At 41.0% G+C, this 15,814-nt stretch overlaps 1 protein-coding gene across 3 annotated transcripts in view; it reads left to right on the top strand.

The window, feature by feature from the left end:
* gfra1a (gdnf family receptor alpha 1a) overlaps positions 1-15,814 on the top strand; it is a 103,986-nt gene that overhangs the window by 63,201 nt on the left and 24,971 nt on the right. For all 3 annotated transcript variants that reach the window (XM_044372298.1, XM_044372299.1, XM_044372300.1), the window contains 3 exons: positions 11,044-11,222; positions 12,964-13,136; positions 15,663-15,772. In XM_044372298.1, coding sequence (XP_044228233.1) covers positions 11,044-11,222; positions 12,964-13,136; positions 15,663-15,772 — 462 coding nt within the window. The remainder of the gene's footprint in view (positions 1-11,043; positions 11,223-12,963; positions 13,137-15,662; positions 15,773-15,814) is intronic.

The raw sequence follows: 15,814 nt of genomic DNA on the forward strand, positions 1-15,814 counted from the left end.
TGTTGCAGTAAAATATTATTTTTTTGTCATTCCTTTAATTGTTTTAATGTAGCACTGGCTGATTGATTCTTTTAATGACATTCAAAGCATAAGTAAGATAATTATTAAGAGAAAACAGACCTTGCAGATTAACTTACAGCGTCTGTCAGCAGGTAAAACAGCAGGTTTTGCCTCATGTTTCCTTCCTAAGCATTTACCTCCTGATAGTGCTGAGCCAGATGCGCCTGCATGTTGGTAATTTGTGTAATGTGACAGGTGTGATCATGCTCATAAACAAAGGAGGTGAATGTGTTGTTTCAGCAGAGCTTTCTCAACAACAACGCCTATATGCCTCGATCATGCTAAGTTTGATTGTGGAATTTTGTGGCAGGATAAAAAATGTAAACCTTACTTGTAAGCCCACACAAGAGAGACATCGTGAGTAACGTTAATGCTATATACGTATATGGAAATCTTGCTTGGCTGCAGGTGACTGCTGGTGGTCACAGACTTGAAGAAAGAGGACATAATGTAGGAGTGGAGACAGTATGCAGGGGCCAGGCTCCGGGCAGCCAGGGAGCAGTGTGGGAGTGGTGTACTATACAATACTGTACGGGAATGTGTTTGTGGAGATTATTAAAGAGCCATATATTTCTTGCTGCAGCCCCACAGGGCCTGCTCTTACCGGCTGATCTCCACCCTGGCAGACGGGTAATGAAACAGGCCTCGCTAGAGATTCATCACTGTGGAGAGCCAAGGCGATTCTCCCTCTCTTCCTCCCACATTTCTCTCCTTTTACTCTCTAAAGTTTTTTTTTTTTTTTCTTTCTCTCTGTCTCTCAGTTTTGGTCCGTTGAATGTGCTGCAGTAGACTACATCTGGTTCAAACACAGCATGAACTCACATCATGTCAGACTTCTGTCCCAACATTTAGACTCTCTCTGTTTTTCTCTTTCTGTTCTTTGCTCCTCTGTCACAGTGAAGAGTGAAATACTTAAATGGCAGTTTGACATCATCTGATTTGCTCAGAGCCTAATAAGCTAACAGACTAATGAGCAAACAAGCTAAGTTTACTCTCAGTCCTCATAGTGCATCAAGAGCACGGATGCCTGGTGAAAAGAAAGAGTCTCACACTAAGCGGTTGAAAGCTGGTGGCTAGTTAGCTTGCTAGCTCACTCCGTAGTGGGTTAGCTTGCTCACTCTTTAGCTAGTTAGCTCACTAACAAGCGCAGCATGCATGCTTCAAACAGGTGATAAACCTCTGCAGGGAACGTCTAGCTCCAGAGGTGTTGAAGTTAATACCTCGCTAATACCTTGTTGATATTACAAGGTAGACCGGAGGGGTTCAAAAGGGGGGCAGATATGATGCCGTATGGGACAGAGAGGCACCGAGAGCCGAGCTGAGAGGAGGGAAACATTTTTGCACGTAGGATTTGCCGAAAGGTTATATTTCCACTCCTCCATCAGTTCCAGTACTCAAAATCCCAGGTTTGAGAATGAGCAATAATTTGTGCCAAAAGTTAAATTTCAGGCGAAAAAAAAAGTTTAATGTATGAAACTGAAAGAGCTGATGAAGTACGGAAAGCGTGTTATGTATTCAAGTAAGCACTTCTGTCGACGCCTGGCTTGAAATGTTAGTGAAACAGGATGGATGAAATGAGGTGAAGGGATTTGTTGGCAGAGGTAGAAGTATAACACTGCAATGGGATGTGATGTCAGGAGAGTGAAAAAGGAAAGTGGCTAATCGGAGACACAGAAATAATTATCTTTGGCAGACTTTTATTGGAGTCTGTGCCAATAAAGCTCAATAAATTCAATGGAATTGAAGGAAAAAAGCTGATAGAGACAGCGAGAGGTGATGGAAAAGGAAGAGATATAGATGGAAGGAAGGGAAAGGGAAAGGGAGAAAGAGACTGTTGCACTACAGGGATCAATTACTAGGAACTCTGAGTTATGGTATTTGCTGCACCAAGTGCCATGTGGCTTTATTGCACCGGGGCAGTGTTTGGAGGGAAAGAGAGATTATTAACAACACAGAAAGAGAGAGAGAGAGAAAGTGAAGGAAAGAAAGCTGACAGAGAATCAGAGAAGCACTGAAAGAAAGAACGAGGTGGAGAGTTTAGAAAGAAAGGAGCAAAGAAAGATGAGTAAACCTTGAGCTCTTCTCTCCTCTCTACAGCTCTCTACTCTCTCAATTTCTGCGTGTCTTGCACTTTCAAGCGTGGAGCCCATTAAAGGGGAAAGCAGTGTAACTCACCACTGATAATCAACAGAGAGAGAGGGAAGAGAGCAGATTCGCAGAGAAGAGATCCCAGGCCTCGTTTATTATGTTAGATTTTTCTATTGAATCGGACTGTGCTGTAATTTCTCAAAGTGGGAAGGAGGTGCAAGGAAAGTAATTTACACAATGAATAATCAGGACGTGTGTAGACAAGGACAGGACAAATTCGGTTTATGATTTATAAAAGCTCTACGGGAAAATCAAAAGAGAACATCACATTTTCAAATCAAGAGCCAAGACAACAGCCATCAATATACAGACAAGTGTTGTTTCTTTACTGAGACGATGAGCTGACACTTTAATAGCACAACGCATGCTGTATACAGGTTACAGAAGTTGTGCAGTAAATGACACTTCATTCCAAAATGAGATACTACTCACTAAAAAGAAGCATTAAACCTACTTTTTCATTCATATTACTAATGTGAGCACATTTTTATGTCCATCCTATTCTCATGAAGGAGATATCTCAGGAAGGCCTTGAGGGAATTTCTTCAAATTTGGCACAAACATCCACTTAGACTCAAGGATGAACTGATTAGAATTTGGCGGTCAAAGGTCAAGGTCACCGTGACCTCACGTCCCTCCCATTCTCATGAACGTGATATCTCTGGAACGCGTGGAGGGAATTTCATTACATCTGACAAAAAACGTCCCCCTGGACTCAAGGATGAAGTAGAATTTGGCGGTCAAAGGTCAAGGTCACTGTTACCTCACAAAACACGTTTTTGGCCATAACTGAAGAATTCATACGCTTATTATGACAAAGATTCACAAAAATGTTTAATAGGATAAAATGATGAAGTGATGACATTTTATATCCAATAGGTCTTCTTTGCAGACTTCTGGATGTCTAGTTTTGAGGATCTAAATAGCAATCATTTTCATTATTGTCATTATTATTGTTAATTTAATCTATCGATTATCTTTTTGATTAATCTGTTTTTGAGCTGTAAATTGTCAAAAGATTGTCAAATATGCCCATCAGAAGTCTGCAGTTCTTTTTTTAAACTCCCAAAACCCAAAGATATTAAATTAACAAGGATGTAAAACAGAGCTGCTTATGTGTCAGAAGCCAAAACCACAGAATGTTTTGCATTTTTACTTGATAAATAAATGATTGATCATTTGACTAAGCACTACATATCCTCTGCATAACTGCAGTTTGAGAGCACATCCTGAAAACATACAGTATAACACAACTGAATGCTAAATGTTTATTTATAGCCATTTATATAACTGTATGGTAGCTTTATGTAGCTGTATAGTGTCTGTCAGAGTGTTTGGTGTGTAATCCCTTGCAGCAAAGCCAACAGGACAAATTCCTGCACATTTGTTGTACTTAGCAAACAAAGAGGCAGTGATTCACTGTTAGAATGGCGCAGCATGCAGCCATTGACTGTTTCCACTGCTGCAGAGCTGTGACCTGTCAAACGCTCCCATGTCCAACCTCGCTGACCCTCGGACTGATCCTGTACTTGGATAAAGTACAGTGTTGTATTTGTTGACAAATACTGCCGGGACAATGGTATGACATTATATCTGAAATAGGACAGTGACATACTGTAACTGTAGTGAGGCTCATGGCAAGGACATGGTCACACCAATGACATGTTGGAGCTTTTTTCTTTCAGGCTTGAATTATTCACTGTTTTGTTTTTGGGCATATATGTGCAAGCATACAAGCTGAATTATTTACATCTTATTTTAAGCATGCTGGTAGCTTTATGATGATGGTGGCGGGTGGTCAGTCAGTTGGGTGTCATTGTTACTCCATCCATACAACACTTTGGTCTAAACCAAGATATATTGAGAAAATACAGGCCACATTTACTATAATTGGTTTGGATATTCATGGTCTCCAGAGTATTATGATCTTTACTCCTGAACTTTTCTTTAATGCCTCCATCTTCCTTGACCAACTTTCCATTCTGAAAACTAGTACTTCAGATTTCCAAGGGAAAATTTGGGGGATTTTCATGTTTCCAACTGGATAACCATAGATATACTAACCAAAACCAAATTGCAGATGTGCAATGAAGAAGGATAAATAGAAAAAAAAAAAGAATAAACTTATAAATATGCAATGAGGCATAAATGTTCACTGCAAACATGTGATAGTCCATGTCTGATTCAGATTAGATAAAGTGTGCACATCTTCCTGAATGCTAAATATAGGCTAATACATGCAGCGACAATAATTGTGTTTGGCACATGTTAAACCCCACACAGGTATTAATTTGCGGTGTTGTATCAGTAATCTGGGCCATTTCACTGCCATCAGATTATATGGATTAATTGCGTTATTATAACAAGTTAGAAATGTAACCGCATTATTCCAACACAGACATAAAAAAATAGACAGAAAATAGTTAAACTTCCAAGGTTAACTGTCTAATGGATGTGCTGTCACCTGCCATGTTCAGGCTCTACCTCAGCAGACAATATCACTGATGACACAAAAGTCTATTTTCTTCCAGAAAAGTAAAGTAAGTCAAAGTCGGTCAAAATCACACAAGGTTGTCAAATCTTCAAAAAAAAAAAACCCCAGCTAGCTAGTTGCAGAAATAATGCTTTATAGAGCAGCCACTTCTAAGAATTAATCGCTCACATGATCTGAATGGTCGTGCCAAAGATCATTGGAGGTTTGAACAGGCATCTTAAGGCCACTGGTGGCCATTAAATGACTTCACTTTCCTCCAAAGAAAAAATAAAGGACAGATGGCGGATGGGAGGAAAGAGACACAGGAAGAAACAAGAGAGATGGTAACCACAAGAGAGAAGTTCAGAGATGGATGATGATGATGGAAGAAGGGAGGTAATGATTGGAGTACATCCAGAAATGCAAAAAAAAAAAAAAAAGAAAAGCAGAGAGGCAAACAGAAATTGGGGGACCGGGTGAGAGGGAGGAGAGTCCGGAGGATTTAGAGGAGGAAAGGAAGGAGAAGATGAGAGAAGATGAGGAGACTCGAAGGAGCGGTGTAAGGGGGTACCGAGGCGGGTGAGGTCAGAATCCGACCCCGTGGTGTCCCATGGTAATTGAAATTAGGTGGGGGCGGCGGGTGGAGGGGTGGGAGGGGGGAGCGGGACTGGAGGAAACAGGCGACATGATAATCAATTTGAGGCAGAATCGGAAACATGAGCCACTGGGTGGGCCTCGTTCCCCCTACCAGGCCTCCAGATGGCCCCGGCCCCAACCTTGTGTGGGCCCTGTCAGAGCACACAGTGTATGTGTGTGTGTGTGTGTGTGTGTCGATGTATGTGCACATGTTTTGTGTGCGTTTGAGAGACAATGCCATCTGCCAGGAGTGCAAGGGGAGTTCAGCAGATGTACTTGCGGACACTAGGGGCGCAGTAGGGTATAGACAATATACTGTATGCATTTATGTGTGTGTGTGTGTGTGTGTAGGGACTCCCGCAGAGAAATGGCTGAAGCAACACACACAGACTCAAAGATATGTGCACATGTATGCGAGAAGCTTCAAAACTTCTTTTATTCATGTTTCATAGCATGTTAAAGCCCAAAACACACACTCACACACTGCACACACTTCCTCTTATTCTGCAGACGTTATTCTGCATCACTTTCTCTACGGTGAACTCTTTGAAACAGAGGCGTTCATCCCCAAAATGCCAGATATATATGTTTTCAATGATCTACCACTCATTAAGACGAGATGTCACTTTTTTATATGCTATAGTAGATCAGTTTTGCTTCACAAAGCCAGCGTATGTCAGGTGAGCTGAGTTTTCACTGGGGAGTTTTTGCGTGATGACATGACGAGCTTTAAACTGTCTAACCCCGTCAACAAACAATTAAACAAGGTTTTATGCATGTAAAACAAAGCCTGATTCTGCAACTGCATGACCTATTTCTCACCTTTAGATGCTTTCAGAAACTGAATTTGATGGTACATTATTTTAATCGTTTTAAAATCAGCTGACCGGTGATATCCAGTCAGGTAGGAGGCAATATAAGTCAGCTGTTGTTTGGTGAATGATATAATTAGGTGTCTGTCGAGTAAAACTCTTGATATAAAAATAACGTTGAGGCCAAATGCTCAAGCAGCTTAACATTCGTAAGTCCAGGGATCTTTAAAGTGCTTTTGAAGATGAAAAAAAACTGCCCACGAAGAAGAAAAAGTTCTTTTATTAAGAGCATTTATTTAGCCAAGCATAATGACTTAAAATGCTGACTGGCTTTGACCTCACAAGATCTTTAAACGTCTTGACATTCACTAATCTCAGAGCACAAACTGTGTTTTTAAAGTGTTTTTTCTGTGCGTTGTCCTCCCTCTCCTTCCCTTTAGTAAACGTTGGCTCTCTTAGAGGTCGCTTTGACCAGGAGTCTTTCAAAAAAGAGATGTGCTATCCTGGTTAAATTTTGCATACATTCACAGTAAAAGAAGATTAAATGCAACCAGTTTTTGGATCTTTCCTGATCATAACAGGTTTAGGGTGAGCCTCCCGCACCCAGGTCCTGATCCTGCCAGAATGAATCACAAGCCCTGTTTACACAGCCTGTTCCGATCGGGAATGTTGCACCGTTATTCCGCCTCGCTGTTCTGTATAAAACATACAAACATAGAATGGGGAGGGGGGGGGGGGGCATTGTTGTTCCGCCATTAAGCCAGCAGCGGAGGTAGTCACATTGCTGAATAGACGTCTCTGTAAAAGGGAGAGCCGGCGTGGCGCGACAGTCAACACTAGACGCCGACGCTGTTGTGTTACACGTCACGCCTCTGATTCTGGAGCGCTGGCGTGATATCTAAAAGCACACACGGGGGCGGCGTTATGGCGGCTTTGTTTGGTTCAATGTAAAAAAGCAAAGCTGGCATAATGAGGGGTCTTTTTTACAGCATTATTGTGGGATTTCTGTTGAAAAAGTGGCTATAGATTCACTATTAATCAAGATCTTTTAAACACAAACCTCGCTCAGCCACCCAGGGAACGACTGCAGGGTTAACAGATGAGAGTCAGTCAGTCAATCTGAGGCAACTGGAAAAAAAAGTTCACGTGTCTGATCCAGAGAGAAGAGACAGATGGATGGAAGGAGGAAAATTGAAGGCAGACATGAGGGCTGAATGGTGGGATAGATAGATGCAGCAGGAGTGGAGGTGTCTGAGGAGGGTTTTGAAGTGATGGAGGAACATGAAATGTTTTGGAGAGTTATGTGGGCTGTTCAGCAGCCAGCTGGTTGAAGAAAAACACTGAAGCCAGAAGAAATACAGTAAATACACCTTTTATGTCTGAACAGTATTGCTCCTGGTTTATTTCATATTTCGGTATGACAAACCTCATAATGTCTTTTCTTGGTTATTTTACTTTAAAACAGTGGAGTTGTTGTATGAATGATGATGTAGCCTGTTTCAAGCACCAGTTGACCTCATTTCTGTTGCTCTGATTGAAAAATCTGCGAAGCATCTAGTGTGATGCCGGTTCATATACCTTATAAAGGCCATTTAGACCAAAATGTCATATGAAATAAGCCAAATGGGAGAGAAACAATGCGGTTTTTCACCTTTACTCAAGTTCTACTGCTATTATGTTATATTTCCACATAATATAACATAATCAATAACACCAGAAAACATCACTGATTGTGAGAAATCCCTATTTCCTTCAGGGAAATCCCAATGTCATTGTTTCAGATTAAACATTTCAAGCTGCAAATAATTGCATTTGCACTAATTAATATTATGATTTGATGTTAGAAAGAGTTTTTGCAAGTGCAGCATAACAGAACGGTTATGTAACATTCAAATTAGCGCAGAGGCAGCCCAAGACTTCGCCTGGAAAGACTGCGATGGACAAACAGTGAGGAGAAAGGGGCAAATGAAGGGGAAAGGGGCAATTGGAAGAAAAAGGTCAAAACAAGGTGAAACAGTTGGAAAAAGGAAGTGATGAAGTGAAGTGAGACGTCAGTTGGCTTTCCTCAGAGGCTGCTGGAGGTTTTGGGAAGCATTCATCTTAAGGATCTCCTCCTCTCTAGTAGAGCAAATAGTATCATCCACTCCGTCGTCAATTAATACATCACCAGACCATCAACCCATACCCCCCCATCATGTTTCTGTGTCCCTTCTTATGCCTCTCTTCTCTTTCCTCCCTCTTCCCCTTGAAGTGTTGAATCTTATTAACACCGTTCATTCGGCGCAACACAACACTCCATCAGCTGGTCGGTTCGTTGACTTGCTTACTGTACATGCCATACGCATCTACCCCCCCCATCCCCCCCCCCCCCCCCCCCCCCCCCCCCCCCCCCATTTTTAATTGGTGCTCATTAGAGGGTAAAAAAAAAAATGCTGTTTTTGCTCAATTTTCACCAAAAAAACAGGAGGGGGAGAAGTCTATGAAAATGTTAATTAATAGTGGATGGAGGAGAACACTGGCAATTAGCAAAGGCTGACAGATAAGCAAGGCACTGGCACGACTACACACACACACACACACACACACACACACACAAACACACACACACTCACACATACAGCAGGGCAGCAGGGCCATGTAGACAAGTGTCACTGTTTGATTCAGGCCAAACAGGAAGTAAGATCACAAATAGGGTCTTGTTCTTAGTTATCATAAAAACACACACACGCTTAAACAGATACAGAATAGACGTAAAAACAAACATTCATATCACACTCACAGATACAGACAGAAAAATGTGTTGCTGTGGTTATCTACCAGATGTGAGAAAACGTTTTTCAGCTGTGTCTCTACCTCTCTCTCTCTCTCTCTTTCTCTCTCTCTCTTTATATCTGTATACTTTTGTTGAAACGTCGCAGCCCGGGGAGTTGAATTGCTTTTCTTCTCAGTGTGCTGTGTTAAACTTGAGCAATACTGGATTTTTGAGACCAGCAGTTATTGATATTTGACAGTAAAAAAGATCAGATGTTGATCGTCTGTGCTGTATTAGTTATTAGTCCTCTAATTGGGTTGGACCCCAGGCCGGATTATCAACAGGTGTGTGTGTGTGTGGATGGGTTGCACATAATCTGATCAACTGGCCTAGTCTTATCATGGGGGTCAGTGTCAAAATGTAATGTTCTAACTTAATTTTAGTTTATTTTATGCTTACATGGTGCTACTCCAAAAACAGAAGCCTCCCCTCATCGGGCACTTGTTGGATCAATGTGTCAGTCTGTTGCCTTTTTATGAGTTAAGCTACTAGATTAATACAAACTGAGTGTCTGTGATGCTCATAAAAAAAGTATTAATTATTTTCAGAATCACAATCATCTTTATTGGCCAAGTAAGGAATTTGCCTCCAGTTTAGTGGCTTTCAAGGCCCGAAAGCACTGAAAGCGATAACTGACGCGCCTCATTTGACGCATGTCATTTGATGCTCCTATGGCGCACTGCAGGCATCAGATTTGAAATGCCAACACCACAGAACAGCACACATTTGTCCTGTTGTTCTTTGGATTTACTGCTGCATGAGTTAGGATGTAATGAATGAATGGAAAGGAGAAATGCAGAGGAGGAAAACAAAACTAAGAGCGTCTGACTCCACAGTAAATCATCTGTTGAGTGTTTGATGGTTATTTATTTGTGCTTTAGAACATTACCGCCATGAAACAATCAAAAAATAAAGTTTTATTTCTCCAATTCACTCTACTGCCGCTCGTTGTCTTTACTCGACCACCGCTGCGCCGCCTCTCTCTCTCTGTTGCTCATGCTCTCTCTTTCTTTTTCGGCTGCAGAAAAAACAGTTGCGGTCACTGGGTCCTCATTTGACCCTCCAAAATTGAGACAAGGTCGGAGTAGTGATATCAAGGCAGTTTGATGCACCTCATAACGCTTTTGGTGCTCGTTTGGCCATTTAAAACAATAGGTGTACTTCAAAACGTGCGTGTCTGACGCTTTCAGTGTGTTTGTTCTTTCAGTGTTCTTACACACAACACAACAATCTTCAGAAAGACACACAAAGAATGTCTATATACAGCTGAAACTCTTTCTGTGAACTGTAAACAGGATACAAATAGTGCAATGATGTATAGAGTGCACAGAGAGCTGAGATAAATACTGAATGGTTAAAAGAGACCAGCTGTTGTTTGTGTAATTGTTGTGTATGGGAAAACTTGTTAGCAAATAGGAATCACATGACATGCAGTACCGACAGCGGCCACTTGGCCAAAACTGTCCTACGGCCTACGATCTTCTTTTTTTTACTTCTTTCTTGACTTTGACTTTAACACATGTATGTATTAAGATGGCATGTATGTATTAAGATGGCGTCCATTCATTCCTATAAAAGTTGCTCAGCAGGGGTTGTAATACTCAGAAAAATGTATTCACCATTTTACAACTGCTTCTTTTCAGCCAGTGTGCGTCACATGACAGACTGGGAAGTAGTAATTACACGATTTGGCCACTATAGTATGTCAGATTGGCTTCACAGCCTGGCACTGTTCCTGGAGACTTGCTTTAACTTCCCAGATGTTCACTTTCTCAAAATCAGCATGCCTTCATGTGGCGTTTTTGACAATTTGGTATTTTCTAATGAGCTACTGTGCTTGAATGAAAAACAGATCTGTCTGTCACAGCTGCCCCTTTATTGCCTATATTTCTGTTTTTTGATACAGAGATATATGTTTTTTGCATCTTATCTAATCTTCTCTCTGGCTAGATTCTTGATCAATTTGATGTACTGCCTTGTTTGTGTCTGATGAAAGGCTGACTAAGTCATTCATTAGCATCATAATCTTGATAACATCTGCTCAATTCTCTTTTTTCCTCCTTTTCCTCTCCCTGTGCATCCGCCCCTCTCTTCCCCCACAGGTGAGCCTGCAGTGGCCAGAGAGAATAACTGTCTGAACGCTGCCAAGGCCTGCAACCTGAATGACACGTGCAAGAAGTACCGCTCATCCTATATCAGTCCCTGCACCAGCCGCGTCTCCACTGCTGAAGTCTGCAACAAGAGGAAGTGCCACAAGGCCCTGCGGCAGTTCTTTGACAAGGCAAGGCACTTCTGACACAAGCTTATCAAAAAAAAGAGACTAAAAAGCACACACACTGGAGGTTTTCCAAACGACTGATATCTGATAAAAGCTGAATATCCAACATAAAGGACCTGCTTCAAAAGGAAGAATGATTTTGAAGTGGATAAGTTGGAGGGGTTGTCAGAATCACAATAAATAATCATGCGGGCCTTTTTGTATAGGGTTTGCTTTTCCAGCGCGAAGCTTTGACATTGATTCAGTCATCAAACACAAACGATGTTGTTGCTGTCTGTGCCATATTGTAAAAAATGATGTGAACCATTGTAATTACAATCCAGCTCCCATGATGTCCCTTTGGAATAACTTTACTGGGACCGCTTCAAGTAAGCAACAATATGAATAAATTGAAAACTACAAAGAACGCATGACATTGTTAATCTTAGTGTGATGTATAATTTTGTTTTCTTCTTCTCGCAGCAGAGAACTCTCTGTGTGAACAGCCGTAAGCCTCAAGTTTTCTTTGAGTTGGAGATAAAACTATGATGACATGCTTCTTTTGTAGCCTGGCTGTCTGTTGTTACAACCCCTTTGACATCCACACTGTCATTCAACATTAACATCAGAATGTATTCATATTTTTATTCTACTGCAGCAATGCTGAATAGGCAAGGGAGCAAATTTTGGCATTTTAGCATAAAAATTCATAAAAACCTCCCTGTTGTTTCATAGAAATTTTAACATTTGCGTTAAAGGGTTGAACATTTTCTGTTGTTGACTGCATGTTATCACCTCAATATTTGGTGGTTGTTTGTTATACTGCCACCGATGCTAAACCAACAGGTTGGCAGAACTCATTGAACTGCAAAAATCATCCTGCTCACAGTAAGTGATGAATTGCAAATGTCCAACAGTGACATGGTTTATGTGGAATAAACAGAGGGAACTGAGAGTTAGCATGAGCAGCAATAGCCACTGAGGATGCTCAACAAAGAAAACACATCTACACAACTTCAGACTTCAATAGTAAATCCAGGGGAAAGAAGTATGAGGCAGTGCAGTAATTGTCACAAAATACAGTGGAAACAATTACAATGATCAACCGCTTATATGGATCAAAAAGCTCGGGACAGAATTTTCCTAGACAAATGCTGTCTAAATTATTTGCTTATAGTAATCAAACAGTCCGCTTACAGTGTTCATTTTGGGTCTTTTCATACATAACAACATATGGAAAAAAAAGTATCATATGTACTTAGTGGCTGCGGCACCATTATCAGGAGTTGCGGCACACCTCAGCAGGGTTGTGTGGAGGTGCGGGGTGTGGGTGTGTTCTCCTCATGCAGTCTCTAGCTTGCTCGACCACTGCTTCTCTCTCTCTCTCTTTCTCTCTTGTCTTTTTTACAATGAGTCAGGAAGCCAACAGCAAAGTCTAACTTTACTTTTAACATTATCAAAGGAAGAGAAATGTCCTCCCCTCTTCCTAGTAATGTTTTGTCCTCCCTCATGGCAGAGTTACAGCGCTGATCAGTCTAATCACTGTAATAGACAAATTTCAATTAGATGGTAATCTGCATGAGAAATAAAGAAAAAGAAAAAATCGGTTATAATAATCATCGGCTTATAATGATCATTTTGACCCGGACAGACATGATCACTACAAGAGGTTTCCACTGTATATGATTAAAAAAAGAAAAAAATCTCAAAATGGTCTTGAACTTTAAGTGTAAAGTTGTGTTGTGTTGATTCTTGTGTTACACAGGTTCCTCCGAAGCACAGCTATGGCATGCTGTTCTGCTCGTGCCCGCTCAGCGACCAGACAGCATGTTCTGAACGCAGGCGTCAGACCATAGTCCCTGTCTGCTCGTACGAAGAAAAGCAAAAACCCAACTGTCTTGAACTGCAGGCCTCCTGCAAGACCAACTACATCTGCAGGTAGGATACAATAGACCTTCAAATTGTATTCATTCATGTTTTAAAAAATATTATAGGGCATTGTTTATGCCTTTATTAGACAGACAATAGTAAAGATTTATTAAAAATGAGGGTAGAGAGAGATGGGGAATGAAATCCAACAAAAGTCTCCATGGTTCATGGTTCACGTCTTAACCCTCAGGCCACCAGGAACGGTTGGGGGATCTGAATTTTTGTTAAAATAATACAATATATATATTCAATGTGTTTTAAAGCATCAATGATATGAGTTAACCATTCATCAAAGATAAAACAACCCATGGTTTTTTTGGTTGAAAAAAGGTTTCTTAAGACCTTTTAATGTCATTTCTACCATTAGGTGGTGTCTTGCTTTGAGATTCTCAGTCCATTGGAATGGACAGAAAAGATAAAACATAATAAAATATTTTTATTGCCAATTATTTATAAGTGAATTTAGAGTAGAAATCCACCATTACAATATTTTTTTGTGTTTGGAACATAATTGGGTTTTGAAGGGTCGAGCACACAGACGTACAAACATGCCCCATGGACACCTCTTTACATTGCACAGTCACTGTAGTCACCAACAGCAGCAGAAATAAATTGTCTGCCTTCACGCCTCAAGTCTCAGATCCACACACACACACACACACACACACACACACACACACACACACACAGAAAAGCTGCAGGGCTCCTGCATTCAGAGTTGGAAAAGAGTAATTCAATGATGGACATCTGACATCACCCTCATTGGAGTGTGTGTGTGTGTATGTGTGTGTTTATGCGGTCTCTTGAGCCTACAGCCAGCAGCCTTGTGGCTCTCTGGGATTAAATGGAAGCATTAGGCATCATAAATGAGCTCCATTTGGACCGTGGCCTCAGGTCTCCCTCCCTCTCTGCTCACCCTACTGTCTCTACTTAACAACAAGCAGCAACACAACAGTAAAATCATTCTACAAGTTTCTGTCCTTCCCTCCATATCTGTCTTTTTTTGCTTCCATGGTGCTCTCTGGATCCATCAGACATACGCTCAGGGCTGAACAACAGGTCTCACTGCAGCGCAGCCTCCTCCCAGCCCATTTGTCAGTTAGCACAGATAGATTAAAGCCATGCATTTCCACAAGCTCCCTCACCATATGTCAGGTTTAGTATACTGGCTGCTGTTGACAACTCTCACTACGCACTGCTCTGCTCAGCAACAGGATGGTGTGATTAGATAGATCACACTGTGAGTGTATATATGCTTGTGTGCGTATATGTTTTGGTAAATGCTTGCAAGCAGTTCCTTCTACTAGCTTATAACTCTTCAGATAAACAGAAATCTGCTCTTTTTAAATAGCTAAATTCAAAGTGAGGTGCATTAAAGGTAAACTGTGGAGTTTTTGACCACTAGTAGCACTGTGGAGCAATGTTTTTATGAGTTGTACATGTGACAAGAGGAAAATGAATATGCTTGCATATAGCAGAGAAGCCAGAGTTTCAATTTTTTCAAGCTAATTTATTATAATTTATTCTTCATTACTACTAAATAATAATGCATTTTATTTCTTTTATTGTTTTATTATACAGTTTCTTTATTATTTTCTTATTTTTTTTAATACTACCTTGGTCTTTTTGTAGTTTTGTTCATTCTTATTCATTATGATAACATTTCACTCATCAGCTGTGAAGACCTTGGAACGCAGCAACCAACAGTGCACAGCAAACACTGCAAACAAGTCCTCATTTTAATCTTATTTATTTTGTAGAGAACTTGAAACAGATGCTTTACTGGACTGACTCCCTGGTTTAACTTTGACCTGCTGTATGTTTTTCAGTGGAATGAGGGCTTAATTCTGGTTTTACTGCCAAATACATGATTCAGATAGTGTGACTAACCTTTCTTACAGGGAAATACAGCTTACAGTAAACCTGACCGCTTGTGTTCCTTCCCTGCCAGAAAAAAAGAAAAAAAAAATCTCAGCAATTAATATTCTGAGGGAAACGTTATCATCAGTGACAGGAGTGAAAAATTGCAAAATGAGACCCAGATTGTAAAAGAAAACTGGCTTTTCCTTAAACATTGGAGAGTCCAAAAGTGGCATTAAAAGGTTTTGGTTTGTGTCAAGAAGCCAGTATATCACACTCAATCTCACTTCAAATGGTGAATTCCTTGGGAATCCAAAACTCCATTTCAATTTCACATGCCACTGCACCTGTGGTAAAAGTGTAAACAAACATTTGTGAAGGCAGTAAATGAAACAGAACAGACTTGCCAGAGGAGAATTGCCTTTAGCCTCGTTCATTCCAGGATATGAAACAGCCGCAGCATACGTAAGAGGGTCATCTTACTTCACTGACGGCAGCCATTTAGGAGGCTAATTGCATTGAGAGAAATGACTTCCAGAGTACACTCATTTGGACCGGCCATTTTGCTGCACATTCCAGTCACATTGGCCATCTGAATTTCTCATATAAAATCTATTAGAAGTATAATCATGTTTGGCTCTAAAATATTTTTGGGTGTGTGTGTGTGTGTTGCAGATCACGTCTGGCTGACTTCTTTGCCAACTGCCAGCCGGAGCCTCGCTCGTTGTCAGGCTGCCTGAAGGAGAACTACGCAGACTGTCTGCTGGCGTACTCGGGTCTGATTGGTGAGTTCCTATGACTGTTACCGGTCAGTCTTGTCTTACACC

This window comes from Thunnus albacares, chromosome 14, assembly GCF_914725855.1.
Source record: "Thunnus albacares chromosome 14, fThuAlb1.1, whole genome shotgun sequence".
Lineage (NCBI taxonomy): Eukaryota > Metazoa > Chordata > Actinopteri > Scombriformes > Scombridae > Thunnus > Thunnus albacares.